A 9,949-nucleotide genomic window follows, 5' to 3' on the forward strand; every position below is an offset into this window, starting at 1 on the left:
GGGAGATACAGATTCCCAGGATTTGGAGCTTGTTGATTAGTACTGAGTATCATTGTTCTGAATTCTAAGAGTAAGCCTAGCAATTATAGGCGTGTAAGTTTGACGTCAGTGGTGGGTAAATTCATGGATAGTATTCTGAGAGATGGTATATATAATTATCTGAATAGACAGGGTCTGATTAGGAACAGTCAACATGGATTCATGCATGGAAGGTCATGTTTGACAAATCTTATTGAATTTTTTGAAGAGGTAACGAGGAAAGTTGATGAGGGTAAAGCAGTAGATGTTGTCTATATGGACTTCAGTAAGGCCTTTGACAAGGTTCTGCATGGAAGGTTAGTTCGGAAGGTTCAATCATTATATCGAAGTATAAAATGGATTCAACAGTGGCTGAATGGGAGGTGCCAGAGAGTAGTGGTGGATAACTGTTTGTCAGGTTGGAGGCCGGTGACTAGTGGTGTGCCTCAGGGATCTGTACTGGGTCCAGTGTGGTTTGTCATATACATTAATGATTTGGTTGATAAATTGGATTAATAAGTATGCAGATGATACTAAGATAGGTGGCATTGTGTATAATGAAGTAGGTTTTCAAAGTTTGCAGAGAGATTTAGGCCAGTTAGTAGAGTGGGCTGAAAGATGGCAGATGGAGTTTAATGCTGATAAGTGTGAGGTGCTACATTTTGGTAGGAATAATCAAAATAGGACATACATGGTAAATGGTAGGGCATTGAAGAATGCAGTAGAACAGAGTGATCTAGGAATAATGGCGCATAGCTCTCTGAAGGTGGAATCTCATGTGGATAGGGTGGTGAAGAAAGCTTTTGGTATGCTGGCCTTTATAAATTAAAGCACTGAGTTTAGGAGTTGGGAGGTAATGTTAAAATTGTACAAGGCATTGGTAAGGCCAAATTTGAAATATTATGTACAGTTCTGGTCACCGAGTGATAGGAAAGATGTCAACAAAATAGGAGTTAAGAGGAGATTTACTAGAATGTTACCTGGGTTTCAGCACCTAAGTTAAAGGTTGAACAAGTTAGGTCCTTGTTCTTTGGAGCGTAGGTTGGGGGGGGGGGGGGGAACTTGATAGAGGTATTTAAAATTATGAGGGGGATAGATAGAGTTGACATGGATAGGCTTTTTCCATTGAGAGTAGGGGAGATTCAAACATGAGGACACGAGTTGAGAGTTAGGGGGCAAAAGTTTAGGGGTAACATGAGGGGGAATTTCTTTACTCAGAGTGGCAGCTGTGTGGAATGAGCTTCCAGTAGAAGTGGTCGAGGCAGGTTCGGTATTGTCATTTAAAGTAAAATTGGATAGGTATATGGACAGAAAGGAATGGAGGGTTATGGGCTGAGTGCGGGCCAATGGGACTCTCACCTATTAGGTGAGAGTAAGTGTTTGGTGTGGACTAGAAGGGCCGAGGTGGCCTGTTTCTATGCTGTAGTTATATGGTTATATATGGATGCTCAGATGTAGGTACTGCTATGGTCCAGGTGTTGCAAGACCAAGTGGAAAGCCAGTGAGATTGCATCTACTGTAGACCTATTGTGGCAGTAGGCAAATGCAGGAGGTCTAGGTCCTTGCTTGGACAGGAGGTGACTGACTAACCAGCTCTTTTCAGTAGATGTGAATGTAACTAGGTAATTGTCATTAAGGCAACTCAGCCAGCTCTTGGGTATGATTGTCTCCCTTTTGAAGCTGGTGGGAACCTCTGACTACAGCAGAGGTTGAAGATGTCCTTGAACACTCACCTGTTGGTTGGCATAGGTTTCCAGTGACCTACTATATACACCATCAGGCTTAACCTCATTAAAGATGTTCTGACAGATTACAGGGTCAACAGATGCTGTAGGGATTCACATGTCTAGTTTTAATCTCCCTTTCAATGCATGCATAATATTTAAGATCAATTACAACACCCATAATGAGAAACAAGCAGGATTAAAACAATTGGCCCCTCAACCTTGCTGTGCAATTCAATAAGATCACAGACAGTCCTATTTTAGCTTCAATACCAATTATCTGCTCTCTTCATATACACTTTGGCTCCATCTTCAAATCATACCCTGAAGCAATGAACACCACCCATCCTTTTGTTTTGCAGCATATTTTAACTAGATTTGTCTGCACTCTGCTGCCAAAAGATTTCATATCACATCACTGCTTGAGTAGGAGAGTCAGACCTCACAGAAAATACATTCCCTCTCATCAGTCTTAAATTAGCAACCCCTTCTGAAACTGTGCCCCTTGGAGCTAGATAAATTTACTTGGAGAGACATTCTCCAAGTATCCACACTGAACACCACTAAGGAGTCAGGAGTCACAAGTCCACCCATTTTTCCAAGCTCCAGTGAGTGGCTAGTCAACAGGTTCCAGAATGGCTTATCTGTGTAGAGATGAATCTCCACATTCAACACTACAAAAGGTACACTAAGCAAAGGCAGAATCCAAATATATGTTAGCACAATTTAATTGACATCAGTATTACCTAAATCAGCACAGAAACTGTCCCTTCAGCCCACTGTATCCATATGGGCATGTTGAAATCAGTCTTGAAGACATTTTACTTCTGGATCCTTGCACCCAAAAGTAGTGGGATGTCTGATAGGATAATGAATCTAACAAGTGGTGCTAATTTGAAGAAACAATCTGCTATTGGTGAAGACTGAGTATTCATCTATAGTTAAATTACAAAGGCTACAATGAAACAAGGATAAAATCCTTTGTTTGGCCATTAGAGGTCTTAATTATAAATTCAATGTGATCTCAGCACCATAACATAGGCCACATTGTCTCATTACAATGGGCTTTTCATTTTAGAAACCAAGTTCAGATTATGTAATTGAATTTAGATATCCTATCATGGAGTTAGGCTTCATATTTATTTCTGAACTGTTGCTCAAGCCCTTGTGTTGCCATGAGACTGGCACTTTTGATTTGTTGGGTGTTGCATGCAATCTCAAACTTGATAGCATGGAAATAAACTTGCCTTGTGAAATTCAAACAGGAGAATGTCTGTAGATGCTAGAAATCAAGTAACATACTCAAAGTCCAGTCCTGATGAAGAGTCTGCCTGAAATATCAACTGCTTGCTCTTTTCCCACAGATGCTGCCTGGCCTACCTGAAAAACTGTTCAGGGTTACATGAAGTCAATTGTTTCAGTATGCTGATTCAACAGAAATCATTTCTTGGAGGACAGATGCAAAAATGGCAGTTCATAATATCCATCCTCATTTACACACACCCCCATCCCAGGCCTATACAGCTGAAACAGTTATTTTCTTCAAATACAGGTCAATTGAGCAAGTTTCTTATTACTACAATTTCAATAAAAGCAAAAGTGTAAATGTACAGATTTGACCGGAACCTGGTGCTGCTGAATCTCCATATTTGGAATGCAAACAAGGAAATTTGCAGCTGCTGGAAATTCAAGCAACACACACAAAATGCTGGTGGAATGCAGCAGGCCAGGCAGCATCTATAGGAAGTACAGTCAACGTTTTGGGTCGAGACCCTTCGTCAGGACTAACTGAAGAGATGAGAGATTTGAAAGGGGGAGGGGAGATCCAAAATGATAGGAAAAGACGGGAGGGGAGGGATGAAGTTAAGAGCTGGGAGGTTGACTGGTAAAGGGGATACAAGGCTAGAGAAGGGGAGTATCATAGAATGGAAGCCTTGGAAGAAGGAAACAGGGAGGGGAGCACCAGAGGAAGATGGAGAACAGGCTAGTTATTGAGAGGGAGAGAAAAAAATAAGTGATGGGGTAAGAATTCCATATTTGGAATATCATTGCAATGTTTGCTGCTCTTAGTTACTTACAAATCATTTACATTGTTTTGCAACTTCTTCACCAAAATGACTAAGATCACTAACTGCATGTTGTTGTTTTTTTTTTAAAGTGCTTTATTTACTGCCCCAATGCAGAGTACAATATTCATTTCTCATCCAAGAAACTTAGTTAAAAATGAGAGATGATTTGCATTTAGATTTATTAAAAATACATGTTACTCAATTTATAAAACTAAACTAATTTTTTTAAAAAGTAAAATACTGTAGACTAGGGGCTCCCAACCTGTGTCCTCCAACCTCTTTATGGTAGGGGGTCCATGACATTAAAAGATTGGGAACCCCTGCTGTAGACAAAATTGCACTAATATTCTAAGTGTCATTCCAGTCATGGCCTACAGCCACATGGAGATGACCAGCAGCATTCCACAAATGATAATGTTGCCATGCCCAGTTCAGCCTACTTTGGTATCAACATTCAATTTTCATCCTTCAATTGCACTTCAGTTCCAGAGGTAAAGTTGCTGGGGGTTCAATGAGAGAAATTCCCAGATACCTGGAGAGAAGCATTACATTTATGTGAAAAATATTTACAGATTAGATTGAATTAAAAAACAAAAAAAAACTTACTTTGAGCTTTTGTACTTTTCTTTAATTGCTTGTTGTGGCTGGAATTTTGCTTGAAGAAACATCTTATGCAAGTCATTCAGACAAGGTACAATATCAGACAGCGTGTAACCAGTGAATGCAGCAAGAGATTCTGGCTATCAAGCAAAAGTTACAATTTCATTAGTTTTCATTGTTGGTAATCAGACTTGCATGTAAACTTTAATTATGCAAAGTCCAAATCATTAGTGCTCGAAACTCAGCTCAAACTAGACGAAGATTTGCCCCAAAAATCAGAGTTAGATTAGAATTTTTTTTAAAATTTCAAAGTGCCAATGTTCAAATTGTTTTATAGGATAGATTGGCTTCAGTTAGTCAATCCTCCAAGCTGTGATCCAAACCAAAATATTAGTTTTATTGTACTTTATAGGATCATGCCTTTACCAAATTTTATCTACTGGCTAACAGTTCTATGTGATTATCAGTTTGACATATGTGTCATGTAAAGGCCAGTATGAAGTGCTGTCTTTTCAGTAATTCTGTTGAACATGTCATTAGTACAAAAGATACTTACCCAAAAAGCTTTATTAATTGTGTAGTTTGCCAAGCTATATGCAGCTGCTGCTGTCAGGGAAGGAATGTACTTGAGACATACATCAGTTTCCAGTAAACTTAGTTCAGCTATATACTGTAGATAGAAGAAATATTGTTAGCTAGTTAACTTCACACATTAGATCATTAGAGATAAACTTCATTTTAGAGGTTGCACAAGACAAATTTATTCCAAACTTTGACCAATTCCAGTGCCAAGCTTTCAGTGCCAAAACCTGGAAGAACTCAACAATGAGCAACATCTATTGAGGCAGAGATAGTTGACATTTTGGGTTGGTATTTTGGATCCAGATGCCAACATCTAGATTCTTGCATCTCCTACCAAATCTGGAAAATATCTATTGACAAAGTTACAAATTCACCACAAATACTCAAGACACCATTTCAATTAAAGAAACAGCTTGACAAGTCAATTATCTTTAAACTCCATCCAGCTTCAATCTCAAAATCTGCTTCTGGCTGTTTGAACATGTACTGGTCTATCCCAAACTGGATTGTAATAAGCAAATCATATCAGTCAGGCTTTTAATAATTAGTGCTCGACATTCTTCAAGAATCACATCATTTGTCTTTAATGCACTGGCATATTCAAGTTATTGCCCTGGCAGTTCCTCGATGTCCAGAAGTTGAGTTTTCCTGTACAGGTGCATTAACAATTAAATAAGTGGGCCACATTGCAGTTTGACATCTTCGATCAGAATGCATTAGGTTCAGCAATATCTGTCACATGCAGTTAGATTCAATCTGGCCTCATTTCCCACTTTTCTACCCAAACTCTGGCCTTTGCAGAAATCAAACAAGCCCTTCACTTTATATTCATTCCTTCTTTGATGTCTCCTCATTACAATTTCCAAATCAAAGCACAATTCCTCTTGTCAGCTAGTGACCATTCCTCAAGTACATTTTAATGGTATTCCGGTGATGTGTCTGTACCTTATATACAGCAATGACTGCAAATTTTCACACCAACAGGTAAAACATTTAATTTGCCATCCCATTTCCTAAACCCTCAAGCTTCATGGGAAAGGACCTAGATATTTTGTGTAGTAACATTTAGTCTCTTTAAAGTTTTTATTACTTTCCCCAGAGTCAGTCTACTTGCCAAAATTTCACCTAGTTAATATTTGCAGCATCTCAAATTTGCTTTCCTACCCAAGTTTGTCAAACATTGTGCTTTAATCACACTTCTTGCAGCATGCCATCAAGAAAAAAAAACTACAAGTCATCATCTGTGCAGCAATTGAGATTCTTAAGCACTTCTTGAAGAGCAACTTTTAAAGTGGTCCAGTCAATCCCCCCCCCTCCCAGATTGAGAGATTCTGCTCAATTGCACAAGTATCAGCATTTTCCCCCCATGAAAATAAGGCAATTGGCCTACATTTCTAAAGGGTGTTACAATTGTTTTCCTAATCCACAAAGACCAAGATTCTAGTGCACCTTCCATCATTTCACAGCTTAGAATGGAGATTCAAGTCCAAAGGAACTCAGATTTGTTAGTGGAGCTTTAACCATAACTATCAAGTCCTATATTTATTTTTTCTATCAGATGTTCATAATTTTCTACAAAAACTAAAAATTTCTTATTTCCTAGTCCCATCCTCTTGGGATATGTGTACCAAGAACAGCAGGCTAATTAACTGATTCACATTTGTCCTCAATATACAAAACACTGCCATAGAGACAGTCAATCCTTCCAGTTACAAGATTCAATCCTCAAAACTGGCTTTAGTTTTTAATTCTAGATTTTCCAGTTTTGCTCCAGCCATTTTCAAATCCAAGACTGATTTGCCAGCCAAATTTCTTCTAGTTTATATTTTAACTCCTCTAAGCTTGCACTTTGGATGGAATTGAAGGGTTGACCTCAGGAAGGTTTGAAAACCATGTGTACTCCAATGTTAATGGGTTATCCACCATCTTTCTGATTAAATCCCCTGAATATCTGATACCATTTCAAGCTAGCTCTTCAAATTCATTGGTCCTATTTTAGAGATAATTTAGAAATTAAGGGAAATCAACTCTTATATTCTTAAATTAGAACTGGTTTTCAGTTTTGTTGGCAAGACTGAACACGTTTGTAACCAGTACACACACCCCCAAACCAATTGATTTATTTCTTGGCATTTAGATACAAATATTAATTCCAAAACTGAACTAGTAAAACATTCACAACTTCAACTTTAAATTATTAAATGGATTGCGATTTTAGTAAATTTCTCAATTCATGCAATACCCTGAAACTTATCATTCCACTCCATTCAGCAGATTCATTTTTCCCTTGAGGGAACGACTGTTCGACCTTGGGAACTAAATAAATTGTTACCCATTTTATTATTAAAAAAGTAGATGTCAGTTCAAAGATAAACTTGTACTAGCCCAGTTATTGGGACCAATTTCACAAACCAATAGTATGTACCATAGCCAGGGTTCCCATTTGTCCTCCAATTCCCTTTTCCTTTAAAAATTGTGTTAGGAATTGGTTGACTGTCGGTACTGCCACGCCAAAGCTCAAAACCTTGAGGATGAGATGCTCCATGCGTAAGAGTTGCTTCCTTGTGTATGTGTCGTCCGTTATGTAGACAAATTCATCAACTTCTGGGGGATATATTTCTTCATATTTACTAAGGAAGAAATAAGCAGAGAAGTTTAAAATCTACACAACTTTTGTGTTTCGCAATTAAGCGCTGCTGTTTGCTGGATGCTGTTGCAACTCGACGGGACGGAATTCAATTCCATAAGGAGTTTGTACGCCCTCCCCTTGAAATAGGTGGGTGCCGCCGGGTGCTCCAGTTTCCTCCCACGGTCCAAAGACGTACTGATTAGTAGGTTAATTGGCCATTGAATAGTTTATTTTTAATTAAAAAACTGCAATGTCTCTCAATCCTTCACAAATGTTTCCATTACAGTCTCTACATGTGCACTTTTAGCCACCCACGTTGCACTGTCATATTTGCATTTCTTTGAGGAGTATACTCCCCACCACTCTACCCCTCAACTCCCGCGGGAGAAGAACTAAACTGTGGTCCTTCCCCACCGGGCTCTTGCGGTGGCTGCACCAAGTTTCAGTGCGTCCCCCAGCACGTACTCCTGCAGCCGAGAATGTGCCAGTCGGCAGCATTCTCCCACAGAGATCTCCATGTGCTGGTAGACCATCAATTGGCCATTATAAATTGTAATGTAGTTAGACAGGAGTTAAATCGGAGTCGCTGGGCGACGCATCTCGGACGGTCAGAAGGCCCTATTTCGCGCTGTATCTTTGAATTATAGAAAAATAAAACTTACGATGCCACCAGCATGGCTGCTGTCCCTACAAGTTGCAATTTTCCTCGTAGTACCGACATACATGACAGGAATCTGTCCAAGTAGTTTATTGCCAAGTACAAAGTTTCCGTTTGCAAATTGTACTCCTCGCTGACTTCCACCAGCCAATCCACAAGGATGCAGCGCATACTGGCTGTTATATCTGGTTGCTTCCTCATGTAATCAATTTTTGGCCTACTCCTAACCTGAAACGTTCAGATTTATTTTGTTAGCCAAGTTATATCCGATGTACAAAAAAAAATAAGATTTGCTTCTGCGAAAACAAATTTCATTTGATACCCTCCACTATACATGCCCATGGTAAACTTGAATCTGGCCTCCCTATCGAAATGAATTGTTCCTTGCCGTACCTGTCACGGTGAAAGTGAATTGTAGTTGGATTCGGGTGGACCGTGTTACCGAAATGACGTCTCTAGTGGTTCAGTATAAAGATCTGTCGAGGTATTTGTATTAACCCACAATATTCAAAAGCGTTAACTTTAATGCTTTAAATTACTTAAGTGTGACTTTTAATAAGAGACAACTTTAACAGTCGGAGAGTGTTGGAAATAATCTCGACTACAGCAAAACCAGTACGCAGAACTTACTTCGGCTTCTCGAAGGTATTGATAAATGTCTTCCGCATATTCTTCCACAGAAAGAAAATCTACATGTTCACAATTGATATGTCGAACTGATGTATCTACTACCATTGGCGAAGCTGCAGAGGAATGAGGTATTTGAAATGAGCGATAAAAGGACAAAGTAATGCGTTTTAGAAGCCGAAACGCAATAGTAACAACAAAAGTAGCAAGGCATTATTCCAGTTAGCAAATGACAAGTAGGCCAATAGTTTCAGTTCAGATTTTACCTTCACTAAGATCCAATATATTGTTGCTCACTGGTTTGGAAATGTGACTAACTTCCTCCAATCTGGTTTCCAAATCGGACGTCAGATTATGTTTTGATACCTCAGCCTCATCTTGCATTTCATCCTCTATGTAAATACTGAAATTCGGGTTGGGTATAGAAGTAACTGGGCGCGCCCCAAAAACGGTACTGCTCTTAGTAGTAGCGAAATCATTCTTTGTGTCCAGTGCAACATTACCATTGGGTTTGGGAGGAACCTGAGCAAGTTAGATAGAAGCAGATGGACGAATCAGAACACGAAAGAGAATGTTTAAATAACTTAATAGGTTGTACAGATAAATAACGGTTTTTGTAACCAAATACTTATTACCTGATAAAATGAACGTTTCTGTTGATCATTTTCATTTAACACTCCCAAAACCGTTCGTTGTTTTTGAAGAACAGGACAACTTTGTGGGACAGAATAAACGTTCTCTCGATTAGCGTTGCTCCTTACAGCCCCAGGAACATTGTTCCTATACATGACTGAGAATAGTTTTCCTCTGGCTCCTAAACTACTCGAAACAATTTCGGATTTCTACGACTGAGTACACAACATAAAAGAGAACGATTTTAATTGGCCTCTACGCGCAGAGTAACTCGCTCTGATTCAATTTTATGTAACAAATTACTTTCAATCAGCCCGCGTCTATTAAATCCCACCAATCACCTTCCGTTATTTATGCACATGTGCATTAAGTTAACTCCATGGTAACGCGGTAAACTATCGGTTTCACG

The 9,949-nt window shown here is 39.1% G+C and overlaps 1 protein-coding gene across 1 annotated transcript; it reads right to left on the minus strand.

Annotated features, from left to right (window-relative positions):
- Positions 1 to 525: 525 nt before the first annotated feature.
- ccna1 (cyclin A1) lies at positions 526 to 9,695 on the minus strand. Its single transcript, XM_059963256.1, has 8 exons — positions 9,543 to 9,695; positions 9,174 to 9,429; positions 8,911 to 9,023; positions 8,285 to 8,508; positions 7,419 to 7,623; positions 4,968 to 5,081; positions 4,418 to 4,551; positions 526 to 4,343 (listed from the first exon to the last, which is right to left on the minus strand). Exons 1-8 carry the CDS (start codon positions 9,693 to 9,695, stop codon positions 4,280 to 4,282), a joined length of 1,263 nt encoding a protein of 420 aa, XP_059819239.1. The 3' UTR covers positions 526 to 4,279.
- Positions 9,696 to 9,949: the final 254 nt, after the last annotated feature.

Source organism: Hypanus sabinus, chromosome 3 (genome assembly GCF_030144855.1).
Source record: "Hypanus sabinus isolate sHypSab1 chromosome 3, sHypSab1.hap1, whole genome shotgun sequence".
Classification (NCBI taxonomy): Eukaryota; Metazoa; Chordata; class Chondrichthyes; order Myliobatiformes; family Dasyatidae; genus Hypanus; species Hypanus sabinus.

Excerpts from the sequence above, each read along its gene's own strand:
- ccna1 (XM_059963256.1), bottom strand. The coding sequence starts at position 9,695 with ATGTATAGGAACAATGTTCCTGGGGCTGTAAGGAGCAACGCTAATCGA. Across the intron at positions 9,430-9,542 it reads AGAAACGTTCATTTTATCAG|GTTCCTCCCAAACCCAATGG; the intron begins GTAATAAGTATT and ends TAACTTGCTCAG. Across the intron at positions 8,509-8,910 it reads AATACCTTCGAGAAGCCGAA|GTTAGGAGTAGGCCAAAAAT; the intron begins GTAAGTTCTGCG and ends TGAACGTTTCAG.